We start from the raw sequence: 27,730 nt of genomic DNA, 5'->3' as shown, positions 1-27,730 counted from the left end.
TCTCACCCCTGGATGTCATGCACATCAGAAACCTCACTCTTGAACTGATAAGTTACCCAGGCTGTCCCTTAGATATGTCTTTGCTAAATATCCGTATTTTCCCTAAATGCTACAGACCAGAATGTTCCATGTGTCAGTTATCTCTCAGTATCTCACATGACGCCATGTGACTGAAAATTGGGTTTCAATATATCCCCTCCCCATTTATATCCATCCCATTTTAACTTATTACAAAGTAATTACCAAAGAACAACAACAAAAAGTAATTGTTTGCCTGTCCATTTCATAAACATATCCAATTTAGAAAAGTCACAGCCAAAAAAAGCATCACTTGTAGATTCTTCAATAATTAGAGCTAATAATTGGTGCTTACTATGTTTCAGGCATTTCTTTTAATGTTTTACATATATTAACTCATGTATTCCTGAAAACAACCCTATCAGATAGGTATTATAACCATAACCATTTCATAGATAAGAAAACTGATGTTTGGAGAGGTTAAGTAACTTTCCCAAGCTACTTCCAGCCTTGTCAGTCAGGTCTATGCCTGAGCACTTCATCCCTCCTCTATGGAATACTGATGTTCCTGTAGGTCCTTTGGTGCTTCCCCAAGAGGGGTAACAGAAGCCCTGAAATAGCAACGATTTACAGGTCAGACACTGAGTTCTAGATGACCAGTTTGGTGCTACAACTGGATGCCGTGTTGACAACTGATCTGCCCACTAGTCTCTCTACAAAAATGGTACATGGCTTGATTCTACTTTTTACTACTGATCAATGTATCAATTCATTGACTATGTATTGTTTCTTTTTTGACACTCTGCCAGAATCATTCTAATCAAACTCACCCTAGTAGCACTCTTTCAGTGTTGAAGTGTCAAAAGTGGTGTGATGACATCTTAAGAACCTTCCCCCACCAATCCCTACAGCTCTCCATTCATTCTCAGCCTTGACACTTACAGTTGGCTCCAAAAAGTTGCATAATAAAGAAAAATTCAACAGGCTCTTTGGCAGATCTGTTTTAGTAGTGTCAATATATATGCCACCTTTTTATAGCTCTTCCTTATGAGAAAAAAGAAATGGGGCCCTAAATAACACTGAGTCACCCAGGGCATCAAATCCATTCTTTTATGAGCTCACTTCCTGGAAGCCAGAGACACAATCTGCACTGCTCTTTTCTCATACCTCATTACTCAGATTTAGAATTTTCCTTTCAGAAAAACAAAATAATGGTATTCTACTGAGTTGCCATGGTGATTTTTTGCTTTCCTTTCTTGAACATTTTTAATATGCAGAATAAAATTTATCATAACTCTCTGACAAAATTGAACACCCATAGGATAAATTTGGTATCCCTCCAATAATCTCCATGCGCAAATTACATTTTTTTAATAAACCCACTGTCACAGGCATTTAAGAGAACCCATGATGATGATTTCTGCATCACTCAAAATATTAGAAAAAATTCTAAATTATCAATTTAATGCATATAAAATGCTCAGATAACAAATACTCTCAATCCAAAATGACTTTACAAAAGAGGAGGCTCACTTGCTCATATTAATTTCTAAGCAAAGAAGTTAAAACTGAAACACAGTGGAATAGAAACAGATGTTCAATCCATAGATGCAGATAAGAATTCTTCACTTGCCTGCTTATCACTAACAGATGAAGGAAGTGCATTCATTAAGGAAACAAAAGCTGGCCCAAGAGGCACAGCGCCAGGTCACAATTATCCACTGGTTCAGAGTACCACCGAATGTTCCCAACTTCAAGAGGACAAAGAGAAGTTAAATACACTGAAAAATTAAATATACAATTTTTAAATGCCATAACAGAGGTAGAACTAGTCCAACTTCCTCAGGCAAAGAGGATGTGTTCCCCTTTCTATCAGTTCTGCTTCACTTATATCCCCAAATGATGCTGTTCAGACTTTTTTCTTAAATTCCTATATTTCCTCTTTTTTTCAAGTTCTATCACGTTTTCAAGCATACAAAGTTGAGGGGAAATCCTACTTCTGATCAACACCAAGTAATACTTGGTAGTATTTGGAGTGACTTTGAAGACAATGCTATACTTACAGAATAATCAGAAAAAGAGCACCAAACTTAGTATATCTACAACTACACTTAGCATCTTCTCCTTTGCATATCTAACACACAAAACCAAGCTCAGCCCTTTCTTCTGGTTTTGCTTCAAATCTCAGCAAATGCCACTGCCATGTGCCCAACCAGTCAGGCTAAAAATGTTGCATCAACTTAATCCTTACTCTTCCAATACCCACACTTTCACTTATTCAAAGTTTATTGACTGTTGAGGATTCTGTGATGGCCAAGAAAGTAGGACGTAATGTGAAGGACCCCTCCCTGTCTAACCCCTCTCACCTCCTACTCACTGTTCAGCCCCCTGCAGTCTGGCTTCTGCCCCACCATTCCACTGAAATGACTCCAGCCTAGATCTCTAACAACCTTTTCAGCCATATTCAGCAGTCACTTTTCAGTTCCTTATTTACCTTCCTAGCAGCATCTGACAATTGTGTTCCTCCCTTCCTTCTTGAAAACTCCTCTTGCCTTAGCTTCTGATACTATTAGTTGTCTTCAACATTTAACAACTAGGAGTTCTCCCACTTAATTGTCCACGTTTCTGACTTCCCTATCTCAGTTTCTCTGCAGGTTCCTCTTTCTATTCATCCCTTAAATGTTATTCTTTACAGTTCTCTTTTTACTTTTCACCTGCTCCCTGGTCAATTTCATTCATTTTCATGGGCTCCAGTGTAAGTAAGATGGACGGTGCTGACCTATAGTTCCCCGGGCTAGATACATCTCCTGAACTCCAGACTCTTATAGTCAATAAACTAATGGACAATGCTATTTGGAGGTTCCATGAGCATCTCAAACTCACCTAAAACCTAAAAACCTTACCTTTCTCATTAAATAACTGCTCCTCCTCTAACATTTCCTAGATCAGTGACAAGCACAACCTTCCACTCTGTGGTTGTGCCGGAAACTGGGAGCCTTTCTTGAACTGCGCCCCTCCAGGCCCCTACATTCAATCAACCTTAAGTGCTATGTGTTCTAACTCCTAATATCTCTTAATCTATACATGCTTTCTCCAGTCCCACTTGAACTACTCTGGGTTGAACTTCCATAATCACCACCTGGATTACTCTTTGTCTCTCTGGTGTCCCTGCCTCCAGTCTTGCTCCTCTACTCTAGTTCTTGCTCTCCACGTAGCCCTACAGCTCTCAACCCTGGTCACACACCAGAATCACCTACGGAGCCTTAAATACATACATACACATACATATATATATATAGTGTGTGTGTGTGTGTGTATCTCCGAGCCACATGCTCTGGTCATAGTAATTAAACAGGCTTGGAGTGGGGCCCAGGTCTCTCTACTATTAAAAGCACCATACAATGGTTCTGTTCTGCAGCAGGATTGAAAATCAATCAGTGATTTTTCCCAACACAGCTCTGATCATAGTTTACAAGACCCTTTACAATGATGTTGAATTTTCTTCTTTTCCTCAAATGTGCCGTTTTCTCTTAATCCAGAGCCACAAAGCCCACAGTTCCCTGGTTTTAACTCCTCCCTACACCACATCCTACCCCTTCATCACTTTGCTCTCATGAGGTCTTCACTGGCACCCACACATTCCAGGCTGTCTGTCCTGTATGTTCCTAAACCCTTCTTTACTTCCCCCATTACAGCATGTACAGTAATTGCCTGTTTATCTAGTGGGGAGACTAGACCATATGCTTCAAGAAATCAGCAATTATATCTCTCTAACTCACCACTGTGTCCCAAGCACCTACCACCAGGCCAAACATAGAAAGGGTGCTTAATAAGTGAATTAGCAGCTAACAATATGGAAGAGACAGACTTACAACTGATTATTAGTTCAAATATAAGATGGACAATTCAATGATAAAAAGATTAGCATGGCTGGGCATAGTGGTTCACATCTGTAATCCCAACACTTTGGGAGGCTGAGGCAGGTGAATCACTTGAGCCCAGGAGCTTAAGACCAGCCTGGCTAATGTGGCAAGACCCCACCTCTTAAAAAATACCAAAATATAACCAGGTGCTGGCATGCACCTGCAGTCCCAGCTACTTGGGTGGCTGAGGTGGGAGGACTGCTTGAGCCCAGGTGGTGGAGGCTGCAGTGAGCCAAGATTGCACCACTGCACTCCAGGCTGGGCGATGGTAGCGAGACTCTGTATCAAAAAAACAAAGGTGACAGCCATATAGCCATATAAACTCTGCCTTCACAAGACATGAAAGACTAGTAAAAAGACTTCCCCGAGGGTTGAACTGAGTATTGACGGTTGAGTAGAGCACCACTGGAGAAGAGGGAGCCTTTGAGACAGGGGAAACCAAATATGCAAAGGTAGCAATGTACAGGTTACCAAGTTGTATCCATTTTACACCAAACGTGCCTCAGAGCCCTCCCCTCCTTTCCACACCTATGATCATTCTCCCAATTCCCTAATTCAGGCCTTATGTATGAATCAACCGAACTACTGCAGAGCCTTCCCTCCTGCTTCCAATTCCCCCTCCCTACTGCTGCCTACAGTACAGACTGATAACCCTTTTTCCTCAGCTATAAATACATAACTAAAACCTCTGACAGCACCCCTCCCCCTGCCCATGAATAACCAAGTCCCCAATTCATGCCAAGGCACCTAAAGTCTCCATGGATACAGCCTACCCTAGCTTTCTAGCGTCTTCTGTACTTCACACTAACCCAACTCCACCTACAAATCTACTTGTCAAGTTCCCACCCAACTGAACTACTTCCAATTGTCCAGTTCCATCTCCCACTTCCATGTTTCCATGTTTTTGATCACTGTATTAGCTACCTATTCCACAACAATGCTATGAGACAAATAACCACACGCTTCAGTGGTAAACAACACTAGGCATTTACTGCTCATGTATCTGCGGTCAGAAACTAGGTAGCGCTGCTGATCTTAGCTGGACACACTCATAAGTTTGGAGCATAAGTTCTCAACCAGAGGCTGTTTTGCCTCTCGGGGGCATTTGGCAATGTCTGGAGACATTTTTGGTTGTCATACCTTTGGCAGGGGGCATAATACTGCGATCTGGTGAGTAGAGGCCAGGGATGATGCTAACCATCCTAAAATGAACAACTCCCCAAAACAAACAATGATCCAACCCCTAACGGCAAAGTGCTTCTGCTGAGAAACTTCACTGTAGGTGCTGGCTGGCTATTAGCTGATCTAGGACAGCTTTGTCTGGGGCAAGAGGGGCAACTTGGCTTTGTCCAGGTCTCTCATCCTCCAGCAGGCTATCTCGGGCATCTTGTCACAGTGATGACAGAGGAGCAAGAACAAGCAGAATTACCCAAGGTGTCTTACAGCCTAAGCTTGGAACGGGTACCTCATCACTTCTGCTGCATTCTACTGGCCAAAGCAAGTCAGAGGGCCTGCCCACATCCAAGGAGTCAGGAAACAGACTCCACCTCTTCAGGGAGAAGAACTGCAGTCACGTGGCAAGGGGTATGTATACAGGACGGGATGGAAAACTGGTATAGCCAACCACACCAATTCAGCTCCCTCTGCGAGGGAAACATGAATTTGGAATTATAAAAGTGGTTCCCTTCTCTCTGCTCCCTCTTGTTTACATTCCTCTTTAGGTGTTTAAAACATTGCACTTGGTATTACCAATACTTGGAGCTGACAGACAGCCAGTATTCACCATGGCGGGCACTACTGTGACTGGGTCTGCTCTGATTGGTTGGTGCTGTGCTGTACAGTTATTTAAGTTTCATTATCTTGGCCTCCACTTTTGTGCACCTGTTTGTCTCCTCTATGGGACAGAGAATCACTGACTTGGTGCTAGAATCTATATTAAGATATTAGGTTAAGAATAAGGTTAAGTTCTTCCTTGGGCATTTAGTGTCTGGCATTCAGTGCCTTGGACATTAAATGTACCTACCTGGCACACAGTAAGTGTTCAAGATCTGTTTAGTGAATAAATGAATAAATAAGGACATTCATACAAAGGAGAATGACTGATTGTGATGTGACTTTACACTCAGGGATATCTGTGATTCAGTGCAGAAAATATGATTCTCCTAAAGAAGCTGTGGTCAAATTTGCTCAGGCATCTAGAACCTTCTACTACTCTTTAGAGTGCACCATAAAATACTGATTATTTTATTCCATCATGTGAACTAGGAATGATGTTGTTGGCAGAAAAAATATAACTGTATTCCCAGGATGCACATCGCTTCACACACCCCCACATAATCATTCAAACAAGTTTTAAATCTTAGATCTGCCAGTATCACCCAGTACAACTTACTCACTTGTTTTGTCATCTGCTGTGTTCTCCACCCTGGCTGTACATTGCAATCACTCGGGGGAAAACGTCTATAAAATAACAATGCTCAGGCCCTGATCCAGATCATTTTAAATCAAAAGCTCCCAAATAATTCTAATGTGTAGCCACAGTTGAGAACTGCTGAGCCAGAGCTATTCACTAGCAGGGAGGCAGTAATTATTATTACATGCTTATTTTTAAAAAAGAAAAGAAAAGAAAATATTAAATCAAATCTCAGGCTTGGCGCAGTGGCTCATGCCTGTAATCCCAACACTTTGGGAGGCCAAGGCAGGATTGCTAGAAGCCAGGAGGAGATCAAGGCCACCTAGGCAACAAAGTGAGATCCCATCTCTACAAGAAAGAAGAAAGAAAAGAAAAGAAGATATCAAATCTCTGTAAGATTTTGTTTGAATAATAGGTTCCAGAATTAATCAAAAGTTTCAGTAACATGAGTTTCAATATAAATCGTGCATATTACCAGTGATTACCTGTATCAGCTGGGATTCCAGAGTGGAAGCATTTTTATTCCTGTATTGTTTGGTGTTGGTGGTGATGGTGATGGTGGCTGTGTTTAAAATACTAGACCTGGCTGGGCATCGTGGCTAACACCTGTAATCTTAGCACTTTGGGAGGCCAAAACGGGTGGATCACCTGAGGTTGAGGTCAGGGAGTATGAGACCAGCCTGGCCAACATGGCAAAACCCCATCTCTACTAACAATACAAAAATCAACCAGGTTTGATAATGCACACCTGTAATCTCAGCTACTCAGGAGGCTGAGGCAGGAGAATTGCCTCAACCTGGGAGACGGAGGTTACAGTGAGCCAAGATTGCGTCACTGCACTCCAACCTGGGTGACACAGTGAAACTGTCTCAAAAAAATAAAAATAAAAATAAATAAATAAAATACTAGACCTATTTTGGACAATATATCTAGATAGACTATCTTACCCTCACCATTTATCTAAATAGACTGGACTAGACAAATGACTTAGTATCAGAATATCTAATATTGAATCCCTTATATATGAAACATGATAAATGACCAGTTACAGTTAAAATTACATATTAACTGCATAGCCACTTATGATGGTTTTAAAATATGTCCACAAATTCTTTGATACTCCTCCTTTCAAAAGGTGGAGCCTAATTCCTCTCCTCTTGGGTGTGGGCTGTACTTAGTGACTAACTTCTTAGGAAGCTATGGTGGCCGATACAGTGGCAGATAAGTTGGTAGATATGGTGACATGTGAAGTCTGAAGCCAGGTCCTACCATGCCCTCCTTTTCGCTCTCCTGAATCATTCACTCTAGGGGAAATCAGCTGCCATGTTATAAGGACATACAAGCAGCCTTACAGGGAGGCTTAGATGACAGGAACTACTACCTCCTGCCAACAGCCAGCAAAGTACTGAGGCCTCCTGCATACAGGTACATGAGGAAGCCATCTTAGAAGCACATCTTCCAGCTTCAGTCAAGCCTTCAGACGACACCTGCCCTAGCCAATATCTTGTTTGCGACCTCAAGAAAAACCTGAGCCAAAACCAGCTAACTAATCATTCCCAAATTTCTGACTCATAGAAACTATAAAATAATAAATATTTGTTGGTTTAAGCTACTGTGTTTTGAGATAACTTATTATGCACCAATAACTAAATCAGCATCAAAAAACTTTTAACAGTTTTCTTGACAAGTATCTAAAGTGTCCCTTCTACTATGTACATCTACTCTCAACTCCCTCTCTGAATGTCTCGGGAACTTGTTTTATCCATCATTCCTTCTCATTGTTATATAATCAATGGCTCCCTCTCTACCCCTTCGTCAAGGCCTTCTAATATGTCCAAGTCTCTCCCATCCTTAAATACAGAACAAATCCTACTACAATCTTTTGTTCCTCCTTTCCCTGGATTTCTCTGTTTCTCTCGCCTCACATATCCACTCAGTCACTAAATCTCATCATTTCTACGCCTTTAACATCTCTCACATTCATTCCCATTGATGTTGCCATCATCATCTCTTACCTCTATTATTGCAACAACCCTATGGCCTCCCTGCTTCCATGCTGGCCATCGTAATCATCTCCTACACTACCACCAACGTCATCTTGCCAAAATATAATCACATCCCTTTCTTACTTTTAAGTCATACCCCACTGCTTACAAATAAAATCTAAACTCCATTAAAAAATACTAACAGCAGCTAAAACTTATTGAGCACTTGACTTTATATCAAGCACTGAGTATATTAATTTATTTAATCCTAATCACAATTCACAAGGTAGCTAAAACTACCCTCACCATTTCACAGATTAAGAGGTAAAGCACAGAGAGGCCAAATAACTTCCCCCACAGTCACAGCATTAGTAAATGGCAGAGCCAAGTTTGTGATTCAGGCTGACTCTGAGCCCAGCCCATTTAATTCCAGCACCAAACCCTCAGGCATGGCACACAAGGCCTCTGCTGATGTGACCCAGTGTGTCTTCTTCCAGCAGCACTCTCCAAATGCTATGTCCCAGCTCTGCTGCTTCCCAAGTGCACTCTGCTACCACACACCTCCATGCCTCTGCTCATGCTACCTTCAAGGTCTAGCCATTGCTGTCACCTCTCCTCACCCTTACTGTCCCATGCAACTGACAATGCTTGCTAATTTTTCAAGACTCAACCCAAGTGCTATGACTTAAGTGTGTACCCCAAAATTCATGTGTTGAAAACTTGGTCCCCAGTGCAGCAGTGTTGAAAAATAGAACCTCTGGGAGGTGATTTGGTCACGAGCATTCGGCCCTCATGATTGGATTAATTCATTCATGAATTACCGGATTAATGGGTTACCAAGGGAGTGGGTTAGTTATCACGAGAGTGGGTCTCTTACCAAAACCAGTTTGGCCGTCTCTAGTGAGCCCTTCTTGCCATGTGATGCCCCGCACCACCTCGGGATTCTGCAGTCTCCACTAGCAAGAACGCCCCTCACTATATGCAGCCCCTTGACCTTGGACTTCCCAGTCTCCAGAATTGTAAGAAATAAGTTTATTTTCTTTGTACATTACCCAGCCTGTGGTATTTAGTTATAGCAACAGAAAACAAACCAAGACACCAAGGAACCCAATGCCCATCTCTTAAACATTCCAGTACCCAGGGAGAATGTTCACATCTTCCTTTGCAGCACCAAGGAACCCTGAACAGACTTTGTGGTAGATGAGAGTATTGCTGGAAAAATATCCACTCCCCTCCCCTCCCACTGTGAGTGGAATGCCTTTCCCTGCCCCACTGACTGTGGGCTTGGCCACATCACTTGCTTTTGCAGTGGAATGTGAGTAGATGTGATGCAAGTGGAGACTTTAAATCCATTTGTTGCATGGTTTTGGCTGGGTTCTGGTGCACCTGTCATTCATTTGCCATAAAGAGAGCATCTCCCAGGTAGCCTCTGGTCCAAGAAGAAAGGAGACACATGAAACAGACTTGAACGTAACCCACAGCCTTGAGCCAAGTACAGCCAACCCACAACTTGAAGCAGAGCTGCTCAAGCTGACCCCCTTCAACCCATAAGCAAGAAAAATAAAATATACCATTGCTATCTGCCACTGGGTTTGGGGGTGGTTTGTTATGCTGCATTATTGTACATACATCTGGAAGTCTTAATTTCATGTGCTTGTTTACGTATCTTGGGAGCTCAAAATCATGCTTAAAACATTAAGAACTCTTAGCAGATTTTTTGTTAAGATATAACTCAGATACCATCAAATTCACCCTTTTATAATTAAACATTTTTCAGTTTTTCACTAAGTACTACATATGGGCAACTATCACCACTATCTAATTCCAGAACATTTCCATCACCCCAAAAGGAAACCCATAGCTATTAGCAGTCTGTTAATAGATTTTGTAAATAACTTAATGAATGAAAACATAAGAAATTTCTTAGAAGAACTCTTATTCCAAATTAGTGTCATGATGTAAACACTCCAGAAAATTATTTTTCCCAGAAAAGTGTCTTAACTAGGATATTCCTACCACTAAGGTATTTTAAGGATATTTTATCTTTAAAAGAAGTTATATCCACATGTCCCATATATTTTAAGTATAAATATTTAATATTCTTTTCAGTTGCTATTGCAACGCAAAGGCCATTTGGAGATTTCATTATTGGTCTACAGATCACAGAGAGATGATTACATTAAAAGCCACAAAGCATTCAGGAGGGAAAAAATTTCATGTAGTTTATCAAAGCTATCCATAACTGAGGAAAACATTACATAAAATCTGCTTTTGCATTAAAAAAAAATCTCTTGGTCAAACACCAAAAATAAAACCTCAAAATTTCTAATAGTACGGACCAAAGCTTCAAAAATTAGCAAATCCATACTTTAAAAACACAAATGTCAAAATGCCAAACAGTGGCAGAGATTGAACGACTACTCTGGGTGGATACCTTGACACCATACCTAAACACTGTTACTCATTTTTCTTAGATAACATAGAAAACTATATAGAAACTATAATGGCAAGTACATTTCATTCTATTAACAAAAAAAGACAGAAATGTCTTCATTCAGAAAGTAACTCCATAAAAGAGATACCTTTGGGGAAAAAGTTTATTAAAGACTTGAATGTTGAATAGAGTAAATAAGAAACTCATGTCAAGGGCAAAACGTTCTCATCTCAAAAAAAACATATTTTCTACATATAGAAAAAGCACCCCTCACTTCATTTTGCTGTTCTGTATGAAACTATTTTGCCAAATCCAAGAAACCTAGAAAACTGTTATTGGAACCATCACTATCCCCTCAAAAAAGAAAAAAGGAAAAATCTGCCCAAGAATCAGCAAAGTAACCTGTGAGCTTTCAAGTATCCTGACTCCACCTAAGCCATCCAACCAGTTTTTATTTTTACTCCTCTTTCCCGTACTCGCCCTGGTAGAACCCAGCTGCGCTGTGCCAATCTGGGTCACTCAGCACAGAGGATCAGTGGGCAACAGCCGCTGTATCCACTTTTAGAAAGGCCCCACATGCCTGGGGACTGCTCAGGCACAGAGCTGCACACCCCCGGACCCAGAGTGTCTGATGAACAGCAACTGCATGGTTTTGCTATTTCTAGGCTTCAGGCTCCAAAAAATATATATCTTTACCTGAGAAATATGAAATTAAATGGGAAAAAACAAATCAGATACTGGTATTGGATACTGTCATTTCTAACATCTTTTTAAAGCTATAATAATTCAGTGTAAAAGTTCATATATATTGAGAAGAAAAGAGAGTTGAAGTACCCAGAATGAACATTTTTATTTTTTAATCAACAGTTCAAAAATCAATCCAGTTTGTTCAATGGCATTTTTACACCTAACAGAACCAATTAGGTGTGGGTTTGGCACTTGACATTCAGCGATACCTCTAAAAATAGCACTGTTCTAGTCTTGTAAAAATATGAATAAAACAATCTATTAATGCCTCTTTTTAACCACTCCCAGCTTATAATCTTATACTCCCCTCCAAGAAGTAGTCACTGTTCTGAATAGTTCATTTTAATTATTTCCTTCCTTCCCTTATTATCTGTGTGTGTTCTTGTATATTACCAAATTTTTAATAAAATGTTAGTAACAATTGGTGGTAGCCTCTTTGGCATCCACTTTACCCATTCTTCTACTAAAAGCACCCAGATTTTCCTCTAGGGAATTCACTGCTTCTCTGTTGGGTAGCAGCCAGCATCTTTGATAGGGATGGACCAGGTGAAGTCTGATTGGCTTAGGCTAATCAACTCATCTATTCCCCTGGTGATCGTGAATGAGGAATGTGTTCTCTTTCTCTTTCTCTGCCCAGGGTGTAAAGAGAACTTGAGGACTGGAGTCACTCTTTCCCAGCCAGCCCTCAGTGGAAAAGCCTGGACCTTCTGAAGTGGGGTAGGGCAGGTGTGGAGGCCCCATGTAAAGCCAGAGCATAAAGCCACACAGTGCACAGCACGGTGGAAAGACAGAGAAAATCCAGGTCCTTACTGATATCATTGAGCTGCTGAGTCAGCCTTTATCTGAAGTAGGGATCTACCTCCAGACCATCAATGAGCAATCAACTGTCTATTTTTTAGAGCCAGTTTTGGTTGGATTTCTGTTGCTTGCAACCATAAGAATGCTAACTAAAACAAAACAAAAATTGAATGAAAAAATTATTAAACACACACACACAGTTTAAAATCAAATAAGAAATACATTTTTAAATATATTATACTACTTACAACTCTTGATGGCAGTTAAAAATGAGTGGCCTATCATGTCAGAGCAATACCAGGGTGCATCAGGCTGCTTGGGAACCAGAGTCCCTACACATCAGAATGTGAGGTTTGGGAGATGCCTGGAGCCCTCTTTGTACACAATCACTGTCCTTCCCAGATGGCAACAACTGTCAAGGTGAGAGGACTTATTTTTGGAGTTTCTTTTAAAATATAGAAAACATGTCTAAAGCCAACACTGGCCTCCAGCATCCTTAGGCATCCCCTACCTCTACCCTCCTGCCCCCAGCTCTTTACTGCTGTTCCCCCTCATCAATATCCCTCACGGACACCCTTGGCCAACAGCCAGAATTTGCACCCTGTATTAGTCCATTCTCACATTGCTATATAAAACTACCTGAGGCTGGGTAATTTATAACAAAAAAAGGTTTAATTGGCTTACAGTCCTGCAGGCTCTACAGGAAGCATGGCTGGGGAGACACAGGAAACTTACAATCATGGCAGAAGGGGAAGCAGGCATGTCCTGCATGGTAGGAGCAGGAGGAAGAGAGAGCAGGGGGAGGTGCTACATACTTTTAAACAACCAGATCTCATGAGAGCGCCCTCACTATCACAAGAACAGCAAGTGGGAAATTTGCCCCCATGATCCAATCACCTCCCACCAGGCACCTCCTCCAACATTGAGGATTACAATTCAACATGGATTTGAGCAGGGACATAAATCCAAACCATATCATACCCCATAGCATGGTGGTTAGGAGTATAGGTAAAGCAGCCAGACTGCATGAGTTTGAAGATCAGCTCTACCATCTAATGACTGTATAACCCTTAGCCATTCACTCATTTCTACATTTGATGGTAGTAATAGAGTTTGTAGCTAGCTCATAGGATGGTTGAAAAGTTAGGTGCTTAGGACAGAGTTTGCCAGGCCATAAGCTCTCATAAATGTTAGCTATGTTTCTATTCTTTTGTCAGGAACTATAGTAATTTGAAAGAGTTTGGAGAAAATCCAACTGCTGTCCTCCCAGACAAGGCCAGCCATGGCCCAGGCCGGGCCAAGCAGCACAGAGGATTCCTATCTTCGGTGCCAGGACCATGCAGCTTTCCTGCAGGACACTCCAGCTTCATCCTGCACCTCCCTTGTACCGACTCCCAAAGCTCCTCCCTCACTGGTCTCCTTCAGCTCTTCCATTAGAGTCTCCACACAGCCTTAAGTGTCGGCCTAGAACGTGATTTCTTTCTCATTTTTGCTGGCCAACCCCTGCTCATCCTTGGGGTCTCGGCTTACATAGCACTTCCTCAGAGAGGCTGTCCTGTTGCCCCTTAGACCAAAGGAGATCCCAGTCCTCTTCGTGTTCCAGACCAACTTGCTCTTCCCTTTCTGAACATGCATCACACACGTGATTCTGTGCTCAGCATACGTCCTTCCAGATGGAATGGAAACCCCACATTTGTCTCTCATACTACTGAGTCCCTAGGACATGCTCAATAACTATATGATGAATGAATGATGTCCCAAACTGAGACAAATTGCCAATACTCATATACTAGTGTAGACAGGGCTCCAGAGAACAGGAACAATTGCAGCCAAGAAGTCACTGACCCGCAGACAAATCGCCAACCCTCAAGTCTCAGTTTCCTCATTTCCAACTCACTTGAGTTTCTCACTCACAATAAGTAACTCCTGTAGGTTCCCTGGGTGAAAAGAGTGCTGCTTTATGTAGTACCCAGGCACAAAATCCCAAAGAAAAATGGATCAGAAAAACACACACACAGACAATATTCAACTACCTCCTCCAAAGGCAAGAGAAGCTTCTCCTGGAAATGTTGTCCAAGGTCTTCTGACAGCAGAAAGGAAATGTGAAATTTCTAAAGAAAAAGTTTTCCATATGACCCAAGATCCCAGGCTCCAGCACTGGGAATCTTTAAGGTATTATTTTATGCATCTGTGTGGGTGAGTGTGTGAGAGATACTATCCACACAAAATATTAATATCTAAGTGTTTCTACCATAAAACAGTATCCATATTCCTGTAAATGTATGAATAATGTCCCAAACTAAGACAGCCAGCCAAAAACCTTGTATCCTACAAAATCACACACTAAAAATAACAGGGCTTATGGAAAATACAGAGTTCATGTAAAAGGCCCAAACCCCATTCAGCTTTGCAACCAGAGCCCTAACAAAAACAAGAACACTAAAAATTACCAGCACAGATAAAAAGATGTTTTCTATTTCCTATTACAGAACGGAGGATTTCACAAAAAGGCAGGGGCCAGAGTGCATGGTGGAAGGGTGTGAGGAAAGACCGAGGCTGCTGTGTTATGGAGATAAGAGGAAAATGCAGAAAGATCTGGGAAAACCAGACCTTTCAATCAACACAAAGCTAAATGGAGTCTAGAGCAAGAAGAGGGGTGTTCACCTCCTGGCTGGTTGTGTTCACTTCTACTATCCTATTTTGTTTTCAACTACTGCTATTTGGTGGTACAAAATATGCAAGTGCTCATAAAAATCTCACACGAACCATCGCAACTTGCACCTTTCCAAGCATGCTTCTCCTATTTCCCAATCGCATATGTAATAATCCTCATTACAGAAACCCACATTATAAAATAGCCAACTGTATTTGTTCAGAACACCAGAACCTGTGCCACGCGAGAGGTCTAAGAGTGGAGCTGCTGTTGGGAGGTGCCAGATGAGGCCAAAAGAAGGACTATCATGTGGGTACCATGTGGGGACTCAGGAGCTACATGGGATCAGGCCTGCCAGTCTTAACATGAGTGAAATTTATTGAAACAGGCACAGTAGAGAACCTCAAACTGGGACAGGGGGCAGCAGATATCTGTGTTACACAAAGACCAAACAGAATACCATATGCAAAGAACCTAACAGTGCCTGGCAGGGAGACGCCCTAAATCCACATTTTCCTTCCCCTTGTTTATAATCATTCCAGTCTGGATCTCAGCATCGAGGACTCTTTGAATCCAGTGGGGGCGTCAGGTCCCAATCAAGGACAAAAAGGTTGGGGGAGGGGATGTGAAGTGAAAGGGAATAAAAATGGTTCCACCCACTGACGATGGTTCATTGGGCTCCTGTAATGATTTTTCATCATAGTCCTAACCACCCTCCTGACATTTATCTTTTAAAAAACATTGAAAGGCTGTAATCCCAGCACTTTGGGAGGCCGAGGCGGGCGGATCACGAGGTCAGGAGATCGAGACCACAGTGAAACCCCGTCTCTACTAAAAATACAAAAAATTAGCCGGGCGCGGTGGCGGGCGCCTGTAGTCCTAGCTACTCAGGAGGCTGAGGCAGGAGAATGGCGTGAATCCAGGAGGCGGAGCTTGCAGTGAGCCGAGATCGCGCCACTGCACTCCAGCCTGGGCAACAGCGTGAGACTCCGTCTCAAAAAAAAAAAAAAAACATTGAAAGGGCTCCAGTTTCAGAAAGTGTGCTTGGGAGCCATACAGAAGAAATTGTTTCCTCACAACTAACAGTGCTATGTATATAGAAGATGCTCAATAAACAGCATCTTGAACCATTAAGGGAATGGAGAGAGAGAGGGAGAGAGGCAAGTCACCTGCTTGGTTAGGTAGTTACTTGGGATCATGATCTTTTTAGAAGTTTCGCTTTTACTTCTAACGGGTCCCAAATACTTTTTGGGACCCAAATCGCTTTTACTTCTAACGGGTCCGCAAAGGTACTTTTTCCAACGAGTAAATATATACTGAGCAGTTGTTAAGGATAAGGCAGCGGGACACAGACGTCACCAGTCCAAGCTCTGGAACCAGTTTGCCTGGGTTCAAATCCCAGCTCTGCCACTGATGATCTGTGTGGCTCCAAGCATATCAGTTACCATTTCCGTGCTCCCATTTTGTGCTGGGTGTTTGTTCTATATATAATGTACCACCTCATGAACTCAAGCAAGCACCTAGACTACCACTTGTATGTGGTAAGTGTTCCAGAAGTGTGTTTGCTGTTATTTTTATTTGGCACTGAACTAGCCATTTTTATCACTATTATCACACTCTGTCAACTCTAACAGCATAATGAATCAGGCTTCTACTGGCCACTGGCCCCTCCTATTTATGACATCTTGCATGGTCCCCTAGGGAACAGGTGGCAACCCCATCTGTTGGCTGATGACAACATTCAGCTCCACAGGCAACTTTTTTCTTTTTCCATGTAAAGGAGAAGGGGATGCTATTTCTCAGTGCTCCCACTGGGTCATGACAATTAACAGTCACAGCCGTGGTCGTTTACTGACACCAGCTACTAGTCAGCCATTTTGGGTTATTTTCCTTTAAAAATACCTGCCTAATAAGAACCCATACAGGTGACCACTATAATAAAAATTCTTCCATTTCTTTTTAGATTCACTATCACTGGAAGTGCTCTATCTTTCCCTAATCCTAAGAAGTGGGAATTAGCTACACTTCTATAACAGGTGAAAAAGAGGTTTGCTTTGACTTAGGGAAAGAAAGAGAAGGTGAGAGTCCCAGGGCCAAATGCTGGGGGCATGTTTACTTAAAGAAAAGAGATGTCTGCTCTCCAGGCTTGCAGCCAGGAACTCCAAGTTCAAGGAGCCAGTCCAACTTGAAGGGAGGCTTAGCACCCTAAAGAATATCTTCACCCAAGGACCAACAGAGAAATCACCCTCTGAGTGTCCAATCGCTGACTGTCTCCAGGCAACTATTGGGTAAACTGCTTTTTTTAATCACTCACACACACACACACACACACACACACACACACACACACATGCACACACTTTGCTTCCTGTCAGGGCAGCAACAGAGTCTATTTTCTCCGCCACAGCCGAGTCCAAGTGCCAATCAGGCAACTGTAGCTGGGCACAGACTCACTGAGAAAGCGCTCAGGCAGTGGGGAAATGTGGCTGTGGGGCCCTAGCGAGCTACAGCCTGGCTGAAACAAGGAAGGAATGGGGTGATGACTAAGACCCAGTCTTGGCCACAGGGTTCTGGGGTTCACCAAAGGAGGCAAATCTCCCCCTACACACACACACACACACACACACACACACACGCACACGCACACACACATTCGTGATAATAAAATATGGCAACTTTTCTAAAAAAGGCAAAAACTGAGGCTCAGGTGTGCACAGAGAAGGGAAGGATTAATGAGCTTAGAGGAATCAGGGACCGTGCTGCAGAGGCAGTCATGTTTAAGCTCTGTCTTGAAAGGATTTGTCCCTGGAGAAGTGGAGAAGGGGCATTCCACGGTGTGGCTATCCCAATAGCCATCCTCCCCTTTTTCCTGAAGAATAGAACTCAAGAATATTATCTGAGCATTACTCCTGCCTGGGGTAAAAGACCCTTCTCCAGAGTCTCTCCTACACCCAGAAAGGGCCATGTTCCTGAAGTTCTGGGCAATAAAATAGTAGCCGGTATGTCAGAAAGGATTTCCCGGAAGGCACCTTACATGGGAAGGATGCACTCTTCACTTGCCTTGCCTGCATCCAGCTTCCTGGAAAGGTGATATGATCACGACTCTCTAGCAGCCATGTTAGACTGGGAAGATGGGGGAGGGGGGTCTAAGAATGGTGGGTTCAAGTGTTGAAAGGAATCTCAGTCAGAGACCTCCAGGATTTACAATTTATGAGGCTCCCAAAGGGCACCTGGCTTTATTAGTTTATAAAGCCCCCTTATTTGGAAGAATCTGGGGAAAGTTCCCAAATGAGAAAACATCTGTGGGTCACCACCCAAAGTCTCACACAAAATGGCTACCTTCCCTCCCTGAAAAGCAAGCAGATTTCCCGCAGCCCCTTCCTACTAAGAGTGGAGTACAGCCTCTACAGCCTCTGTTTTGTCCAAGAATTTTAATCCAGAGTCTAGGCTCAAACACAAATCCCAAAGTCCTCTCTGTATTTTTCTTAGAAGAGTTCTTATCTGTGCCTCAGATGTAAAATGGACAGTGGATCTACATGCAAACTCTGAGTGGCCTGCAAGGAATATTCAAGAACTTCCAAGGCAGGTACCTTCACCCCCTGCCCCACCACCAACACACATCTACCTTTAACAGACCTAGAGAAATTTAAGAGTGCTTCTACCCTACCTTGTTTCAATACACAATAATAATAAAAGTATGCTTTGCATCCAACGCAAGCCCTTTTCTCAATAAATCATCATCAATCAAATTCTCCTGCTTAGGATTCTTCAGTGGTCTTAGCTTAAATCTTACTTTCACTAAGAATCCTTGTCTTTTTAAAGAGTACTTTTCTCTTAAGCCCCCCTGCCCCATTCTTTGTCTTCATCGTATGTATTTCAAATTGTAATTATATATGTATTGTTTAATCTCTCTGTCCCTCCCCCACCGCCCGCCACATTGTATATTTCATGAGGGCAGGAACTATGTTTATTTTGTTCATTAACTAACACTATGCCTAGCACTATGCTGCACATTGTTGGAGCTCAGTAAACACTTTTCAGGAAATAATTTTTGAAACCACACTTTCACACATTAAAATATTAATGCTTATCTTTGTCGCTGTTTATACTGAAGCAAACTTACAAATGAGTGATAGCCAAGCCTCTCAAATAATTATTTTCATATTTTAACAATTTGACTGAGCTTATTGTAGCTTTCATTCAATTTCAATTGTAGTAAGATATTCAATTAAAATAATTGTTCAAAATATTTTTTAAACACTTCTGAGGGGAGAAAAAGATAGTGATGTACTGATCGCAATAAATATAATTTCAGTTCCTCACTTGTTGCAGACCCATTTGGTGAACACACTTGGTAAAAAAAATAAGGCTGAGGAATTTTTTTTAACACTGTTCGGTCATGAAAATGAAAAAGCCACAAGTCCTTCTGTTCTTGACCTTGATTTTTTTTTTTTTTTTTTTTTTTTTTTTTGAAATGGAGTCTTGCACTGTCGCCCAGGCTGGAGTGCAGTGGCATAATCTCGGCTCACTACAAGCTCAGCCTCCCAGGTTCACGCCATTCTCCTGCCTCAACCTCTCGAGTAGCTGGGACTACAGGTGCCCACCACCAAGCCCAGCTGATTTTTCTTTTTTTTTTTTTTTAAGTAGAGACAGGGTTTCACTGTGTTAGCCAGAATGGTCTCGATCTCCTGACCTGGTGATCTGCCCACCTCAACCTCAGCGGGAGCCACCGCACCCAGCTGACCTTGACTTTAAAAGCAAGTGCAGGTGTATTCCTCCATGGCCTCCTAATGGGCTATCTAGGGATGAATGGGTGGGGCAGTCCCTAACTTACACTGACCAGGAGGCCAAGCTGCAGCCTCCAATAGCCACACAAGAGTAACTCTCACAGGCAAAATGCAGGGCAGCGGAAACATGGCGCTTTCCCACCCTAACCAATATTTTATTCTTAAGGTCTCAGCATAGAGCACAGTTTTGCTGACAGTGGGAAAAGGTGTCAGCCAAGTTATTTCTTAGGTGCATCTTATATGACTACATCATCTGTCCTTTTCCTGATGCCAAAGGTAATTCCCTGAGATACACTAGCCATCCTGATAAGGTTTGGCTCTGTGTCCCTACCCAAATCTCATCTCCAGTTGTAATCCCCCCATGTCAGGGGTGAGGCAATTGGATCATGGGGGCGGTTTCCCCCATGCTGTTCTCATGATGGTGAGTGAGTTCTCATGAAAGTTAATGGTTTTAAAAGCGTTTGGCAGTTCCGTCTTCACTTGCTGTCCCTCTCCTGCCACCATATAAGACCTGTCTTGCTTCCCCTTTGCCTTCCATGACAATCATAAGTTTCTTGAGGCCTCCCCAGCCACATGGAACTGTAAGTCAATTAAACCTCCTTTCTTTATAAATTACCCAGTCTCAGGTCGTATCTTTATAGCAGTGTGTAAACAAACTAATACACATCCCATCAGGGTTAGACGTATGAGGGCGTCTCTTTGGAAGTGTTGTTTTCAATATTGCAAACATGGAATTTTATCACAGTAGAACTGAATTCCATTGCATCATTCCTCCTTGAAATGTAACATCTCATGTCCAGGCAGAAGTCTTTCAAATTATTCTATCATTTTTTTAAGAACTATTTTTCCCCTATATTATCTTTAGCCCTCTAGTTTAGGCTATTTTTATATTTCTCAATCACTTAAAACCAAAGTTCTATTATCCCTTCCTTTCGTCATTTAATAGCACTGAAGTCATCCTTTTTTCCACCCTACCCTTCCTTCAGAAAAGATCATATCTGATACCTTTCTTCTGCCTCAAATGTAAACACACACACATCCTAAGGAATATATGAGGTGTTCTATTACAAAATTGTACTGTGCCTTTTTTAAAATCTCAGAACAGTGAACTGGGCTTAAAAGGAAAATCTAATTCCAGTGAGAATAGTTTGGTCAAAAATCAACCAGTGTTAACTGATTCTGTCCTGAACCATGAAAATCAAGGCCAAAATACAAAATGTATTTTGCACCACTTGGGGGGCCAACTGTACATAGACTTTAGCAGGCACATAATAAGCACTCAATAAATAGTACCTTTTATCATCAGCAACATCAGCATCATTGCCATAATTTTTATCATCATGTTATCCTCCAACTATGATGCTTTTAAGCTTCAGAATGGTCTAAAGCAAAAAGAGAAGCTGCCAGGCCAATTTCTAGTACTCCTAGAGCTTCCTAGTCCCACCTAGCACTGACTGCCACCCACAGAATCAAGGCCAACTGTCTACATCATGGCTCTATTGTCATCCGTCGGCGGAGAACAGGAGGCCAAGAGACCCAGTGGCTGGGAACACATGCTCAGCCTTCCCTTTCTTGGTAGCCAGTGCTCAGTCTGCCCTTTGGAGCTCGCCTGATGCAACTGGTTTCCAGGGAGATGCCGGGGCAAGAAGTGCCAGCTCCACCTCCCATTCCGCGTCCCCTTTCCCCAAATCTGTGGGACCTCACTGTTTTCCTACCATGTGACAGCATTGTGTCATAGCTGCTCTTGTATACAAACAAGCTAGACTATTTAAATGTCATTGTGAGAAAGATGCCGCCTGCTCTCATTTACATATCTATTCAGACCACTACTCCTTCCTTGATCCAGCCAGAAAAGTTTTTTCTTCCTCTTCCTTGGCAATTTATGCAGAGCTGGAGGACCATCTGCAAAGTTAACTACCTGTTGGGAGAAAAAGATGTTAAGAGTCTAGTCCCTACAGAGGTGGAGAATTAGAATGACTACATGTATAACTTATGGTATTACATCACAAATGTCATATGTTACTGGCCATTAAATGCTAAATTATCTCAAAAGCTATTCATAAATTTTCCCTATTGCCAAACAACACAAGCATCTTTCAGTCTTGGAGAGCTATGATACCCTCAGTGTTTTTAATCTTCAGAATTAGGTCCCAGCTGAATAAGAAAACAATTCTATGTGGGCAGCAGGGAATGAACCAAAATGAGAAACTGATCCCTTCCAGCACTAGTTCTCACTCTTGTGAAGTATGGATTAGGTCACCAATAAGATTGTATTCATCACCAAGCCCCATGGGCACACTCTGATTGAAGGTAAAGGAGTCCAGGAACTTCTCAAGTTGAGAAATAAGGCTGAGTTGGGTTGAAATTTCCAGTCCCTCCCTAAAGGCCTGGGAACCTGTTCCAAATCATAACCGAAACCAAGCTGAAGGACATCTGTTTCTTCAGAAAGTGTTTGGCATTGAAAAGAAGAACCACAGATTAGAACAGATAAATATTGTTGTGGGTGGTGAGGCCAAGAGACGCAGGGAATCAGGAAAATCAGAGTCATCTAACCTACCAATAAACTCTTGTAACTCAATAAATGCCACCAGAAAAAAAGAAGGAAAGAATAAAAGAAGGGAGGAAGAGGGAAAGCAAATCAATGGAAGAATTACTCTTATTCCTAGCAGTTGACACAACTTCAGTGAATAAAACTCTGCTGCATTTAGATGAACATTTGGACCCATTATTTGTATAATGATTTAATATTAGATCATCTACAAGAGAAGAGGCATTGAACATTCTGCTAGGAGTTTGGTAACAAAGATTACACATTAAACTTACATATTCAGCATAATATTGAGGAATAATTTTCTAAGCTTTGATGGACTACCAAGATCATTTTATGAGTAGATATTAAAGGTTTTTCTCTGATCCCCAAGTCACTTTTAGTGCAAATTAGAGTGACATGTAGCATCTAGTTAACTTCTACTCCAGGTATCCAGAGTTAACAGAGTGAGATAACAGGATGAAATCAGTAGGCAATTAAATCATATTTTCTACCCTGGAAATTTGGTATTCTGAATCATTTCTTTCAAAATCAACCTTAGTTGTTATTAACAACGGAAAAAACAATAGCAATAGCAATAGTAGTAATAATGAGCATAATGATAATAGTAGTAGTAAAAGTAATAGCAGTGGTAATAATAATGGTACTACTACTACTAACCATACTTACACAGCACTTCCTATGTACTGGGCACTGTTTGAAGCATTTTAAATATATTAATTGATTTAATCCTGACAGCACTCCTATGAAATAGGAGCTGTTATTAGTATCCTGTTTTATGGATGCTCTCAATAATAACTCTTAGTTATTTTGTTGTTACTAAGGCCTTCTAGAAAAGTAGTATGGAAAGAAGTTAGTCACTCCCCTGCCTGCTGCTAGCCAGAGTTACTACTTCAAGTTTGCTGTCTCCTCTAGGAGTCTTCCCAAACACACAGTAAGATGTGCAGCCTGTTCCTACAGCTATAAAAAGTCACTAGGAGTGTTACAGGGCTGTCCCCACATGGTCTGTGACCATCTAGAGCTCCATTAGAGCTTTCACCTTTGCCAGCTAAGGAAGGAGTGAGGGGAGGGGTGCTGAGGTGGGGGAATGGTTCCCAGGCCACATTTCCTGCCCAGTAACATGGTCCTCAAATAGCCAAGGCTGCAGGCCGAGAAATTCCTCACTAACAAGTTACGTCCTGGAGCTGGTTCCCTGAGCCTTTATTAAGAATGAATGTTTTCTTGCCAATCCATGACTCAAGGAAGACCGAGAACCAAGGCGAGACAAGCAGCAAAGTTTGTTTATTAACTTGCTCCACCCAAAGGAACATTTTTATGAAAGGGTGAAATTCCCGACTACTCAAAAAGAAGAAAGAAAAAAAAAAAAACCTATGGGAAATTTAATCACCAACTGAATAAAAGTAAAAACAAAGCCCTACCAATGAAGATGTTGCCAGAGACAATGCGGCCCCTAGAGGAGCTGCAACTGTCTCGAGATAACAATCCCCCCCCCCGCCCCCCCCCCCCCCCCCCCCCCCCCGCCCCGGGAATTTGCTGGCCCTAAGTACTACATTATTGCTATATTAGCTGAGGAATCTTTGTTCACAAGGCAACTGCATGCAAAACCATCTGTTACAACTCCTGGGTTCCCCTGGTTTGCAGACACAGCATTTACATTTCAAGAAGAACCTCTGGGAAGGAAGGGGGAGGTCTCTATCTTTCCCCTGGAGCAATTACCTTTTTATAAAGCCTGGGAGGGGGAAGCTCTCCTTTCCCTGAAACTGAACCCAACAATTGAAAGGAGATAGGGCTTCAATTCAATAATGCACATGCAGCTCGCCTGGGATGCCTGGTCCTAAAGCCACGCATGCCCCATTACGGTTTTAACATTCTTAAATTGGTATGAATGGTAAAGCATCAAGAACAATGCCAAACTGTCTATAGGGCTTAATGAGGCTCTACTTTCTTAAGGAATCTCTTCTTCCTTTTCTTAAACGTGATATTAAAGCTAATACTCTGCACTGCATAATAGCCTGAAATATACTACCTCTTAAAAGCAAACTGTAATCTGGGCCAAAGGAGACATTTTGTATCTTGATTTAGGTGGGGGCTATAGTAATATACATATGTCAAAATTCATGGAGGTGTAAACTTCAGGTGTGTGCACCTTTACGTGTGTAACTTATACCACAATACATTTTTTTAAAAGAGAATATGTCAACGATACTCACAGTTAAGGAAATTGAGAATAAATCACTTGCCTTCAAGAATAGTAAGACTGTTCTCCTTCTAGATCCTCCCCTTACCCCTACCCACACTCGAAATCTCTCCTGAGAATTTTAAAGTTCAAGAACCTGAAAAATAGTTATCCAACTCTGCACCAAGCCAGTAACTACAAATGCTTCCTGTGTATCCTGGGAGCCTAAATATGCAACACAGAGAGAGGCACCTGTCACACGCCAAACCGTTCCAGCCACATATCAAAAATAAAAAAGCCAAGGTCTTTTTCTCATCTGATGGTGAGCTATGAAATTATGAGACATGCCTGGGGCTTTCAGCAAGACAATCCTCATGTTCATTGTTTTGTTTCTTGAGCCCTATTTTCAAATAGATGTTTCTAAACTCTTAAGTAGCACTCTTGCTTGCGGGAAGCAGGTTAACCCTGTAGGGTACAGCTCTCTGGCTGGAGCAGGAGAGCAACATTAAGTGAGGGTGGTTTCTGCAGGAAGCTCAGCAGGCTTAAATCTGTACTTGGAGCTCTGTTACTCGAGCAGCTTCTTGAGAACCATGATGCTGAACGGAGTAGGGAGTCACTAAGTGACAGGCGGAATTCTGGAAGCTTCAACACTGCTGGGTCATGATTTAGCGGTACACTTCCTCCTCTGAACTACCAGGCAAAGAGGGCTGCTTGTCACTGAGGGAAACAAGGCCAAATTCATACCTTCCACTAAGCCTCCAGAAAGGCCACCCATCGAAGCAGAGGCTCCTTGCACTAATCATAGGGGGGTCACCTTTCCCCTTCATGCCCTTCAAGCGTCCTGAACCCCGCAGACAGGTCATTTCAGGAGCTTGGGGCTACCAAGCTGCATCTACTGATAGATATCGTGAATCAGGATCACCCAGCGAGCGCTTCCTGGACTGAGCCGAGAGCTCCAGTGATTTCTCTGGCCTGCCAACGAGTCATTTAAGAAGTGAAATATGCCAACCAGACCGGGTACCCCGTACTTCGGAACCGACCCTGCCGACCCTGGGATGGAGAGGGGCGGGTGTCGCCAAAGGCTGGGCAGCGTCTATGCGGATGCGTGCTCGCAGGTGGGTCTTGCAGGCTACCCCGGCCCTGCGCACTGTGCCAGCCTCACACCTGACCCGGTGCCAGGAATACAGCAAGAGGCTCCAGTGGGTATGCGCCTCCGTGGAGACACCGCCAACTCCGCTCCGGAAAGGTGCGGGTAGGAGGGCAAGGGGCGAAATGTGGGACCAGAAGCAAGATACCCCGAAATGCGAGCACCGGTGAAGTCTCTGGGGACTCGCGCTTCCTGCGCCTTTGCAACGCTTTGCTAGCACTGCGCTTCCCTTGGCAGCGCCTGGAAGCGGCGCGAGCTGAGATTTGCGAGGCCAGCGGGCAGGAAGGATGGAGGCGCAGGGGATCCCTTCCTGCCCTCACGCGCAGCTAGACTGCAGTATCCCCTTTCACGCCCACCCTGGCCCGGGATTCCCGTGCCAAAGCGCTAGGGTTTCGCGGCTCGCCGAGGCCCAAGGGGTGACCTGGAGCAGCCGGCAAAAGAAAGCGGGGGGGTTGGGGGAAGGCGAGGCTGGACCTGCGGTCCGAGCGTGCGCGGGTCCGTGGCTCAGGGCGCCAGTGCAAGGCCGCCCGCCAGCCACCCGCACCTACCTCGATCCACTTCTGCGCCTCGGAGAAGGCGGGCTCGGGGGGCGGCTCGGGCTGCAGGGGCTGAAGAGCTTCCAGACCGAGAGCGGGACAAGCCATTTGCGCAGCCCCGCGTCCGCTCGAGCGCCGGGATGAGGACGGCCGCCGCCGCCGCCGCCGCCGCCGCAGGAGCGCGCTCCCCGCCCCTTCCCGCCCGCCGGCCTCCCCTCCCCGCCTCTCCCCGCCCCCGGCCGGCGCAGGTCCGGGGAGAGCCGCGAGCTGCTAGAGGACGCCGCGGCAGCTGTTCCCAGAGCCGCCCGGGCTCCAACGCGCCGCGAGTGCCCCGCGGGAGCGAGCGCGGAGGCGCCAGGAGCTTCTTCTCCTCCCCACCTTGGCGGGCCGCTCCGCCCCCGGGGAGGGGGGGCACAGCTACTGACTAAAAATAACCCGGAGTGAGCGCTGCGTGTCTCCCTCCCGCTCACACCCGGCCTGGTAGAGGGACTCCACTGGCCGCCCCGCACGTCCCTGCGCCCGGCCGGCTGCCGAGGGGCGGGCTGACGGGTCTGGCCTCGTATGGGAGACGCGCGCCCAGCGGGGCGCACCCGGACCCGGGGGAGCCGGCGCTGCGGCACCCGAGCGGGAGGACTAGCGGGCCGCGCAGCACCTGCAGTCCCTCCTGGCCGCAGAGGTTGGGGCAAGGCGGGGCAGCCCCTGGCCCGGCGCCGGGAAGTACACAGCCACCTGATCTTTTTGTAAAAAGAAAAAGAAAAACGACCCCGATGAGCTTTTCCTTCTCCAGGGAAGCTATCTGTGTCCTAGTCTGTCGATGCAGTCAACCAACAGTCACTGTGTACCTACTATGCGTCAGGCACTGGGCCAGGCGCTGGGGACGCAGAGACGGAAACACACACACACATAACATAGACACCCTACCTTGCCTTCGAGGTATTTACATTGTAGAAGGAATTGAGGGCCGGGACAGACAATAAACATGTAAATCAAAATAATATAATTGTGGCGGGTGTTGTTAGGATAGAAGAGGAGAAGATAATGACTTGGGAAGAAAAAGCGCGGGGTAATTTCCGATAGCCTTCCCCCCTTTTGACTGGGAGGCTGACCTGTGAGTCCCGGTTCCACTAATGGGAGGGAGGCAGATGGTCAGTGAGCTAAGGAGAGACGTGCATTTATTTATCTCGTCCCTTCCTGCAGGTGGGTAGGGGGTTTCCAGAAGGTTCCCCGTCTCCTTTTGTCCCACTAAACCTCCCAGGCCTAGGTATGGTAAAGGCTTCCCCATCCCATTATGGTCTCCCGACCCGGCTCACTTTTTTCTAACCCTTCCTTTAAACTCTCCTCGGCCACTCCCACTTGAGCACGCCTTCTGTTTTGCACTAGAGCCCAAGTGATGATGAAGGAAGGTGTCTGTAAGGAAATGTCCTGAAGAGGTGACAGGAGTGAGGGAGATTTAACTGTGTAACAGTCTGGGGGAAGAATTCCAGATGGATGAGCCAGCAGCAGGCTAGCAAGACTGGAGCTGGTGAGGAGAGCACCAGGCGGGAATGATAGCTTGGGAGAGGCAG

The 27,730-nt window shown here is 43.9% G+C and overlaps 1 protein-coding gene across 22 annotated transcripts in view; it reads right to left on the bottom strand.

The window, feature by feature from the left end:
• Positions 1–26,342, bottom strand: part of LIMCH1 (LIM and calponin homology domains 1) — a 343,072-nt gene extending 316,730 nt beyond the window's left edge. For all 22 annotated transcript variants that reach the window (XM_074039671.1, XM_074039672.1, XM_005554772.4 and 19 more), the window contains exon 1: positions 26,178–26,342. In XM_074039671.1, coding sequence (XP_073895772.1) covers positions 26,178–26,273 — 96 coding nt within the window. In that variant the 5' untranslated portion in view covers positions 26,274–26,342. The remainder of the gene's footprint in view (positions 1–26,177) is intronic.
• Between the last annotated feature and the right edge of the window lie 1,388 nt (positions 26,343–27,730).

This window comes from Macaca fascicularis, chromosome 5, assembly GCF_037993035.2.
Source record: "Macaca fascicularis isolate 582-1 chromosome 5, T2T-MFA8v1.1".
NCBI classification, from domain to species: Eukaryota; Metazoa; Chordata; class Mammalia; order Primates; family Cercopithecidae; genus Macaca; species Macaca fascicularis.
Note: the sequence above shows the minus strand (reverse complement) of the source record. Positions and strands in the feature narration are given on the sequence as shown.